The 375-nt window shown below is 64.5% G+C and overlaps 1 protein-coding gene across 1 annotated transcript in view; it reads right to left on the minus strand.

Moving 5' to 3' along the window:
- The window catches only part of ETH_00037025 (uncharacterized protein), a gene marked incomplete at both ends in the record, with an annotated part of 994 nt that extends 761 nt beyond the window's left edge, over positions 1–233 (minus strand). The window contains one exon of the mRNA XM_013374782.1: positions 1–233. Within this exon, the coding sequence (XP_013230236.1) occupies positions 1–233 (233 nt within the window).
- Between the last annotated feature and the right edge of the window lie 142 nt (positions 234–375).

Consider the following 375-nt stretch of genomic DNA (forward strand, 5'->3'; position numbering starts at 1 on the left):
GCTGCAGGTCGTCTTGCTGCTGCAGCTTCTGCAGCAGCTCTTGCAGCACGGCGTCCTCCTCAACCACCGTGCGTGCAGCAGCAGCAGCAGCGGCAGCAGCAGCAGCAGCCGCGTCGCCCTCCCCCTCGGCGTCTCCCTCAGCAGCAGCAGCAGCAGCAGCAGCAGGATTGAAGGGCGTGAAGTCCTTACACACAACGTCAAATACAGCAGCAGCAGCAGCAAGCCCCAGCTCTCTCAAGGCCCGCCAGCAGCTGCGCTCGTGCTGCTTGCTGCTGCATGCAATGACTGCAGTGTTGCGCAGCGCGCCCACGTACATGTCTGTGGGGCCCGGCAGCTTTGCTGCTGCTGCTGCTGCTGCTGCTGCTCCCACAGCCA

Source organism: Eimeria tenella, genomic scaffold (genome assembly GCF_000499545.2).
Source record: "Eimeria tenella Houghton genomic scaffold, Eth_scaff2298, whole genome shotgun sequence".
NCBI classification, from domain to species: domain Eukaryota; phylum Apicomplexa; class Conoidasida; order Eucoccidiorida; family Eimeriidae; genus Eimeria; species Eimeria tenella.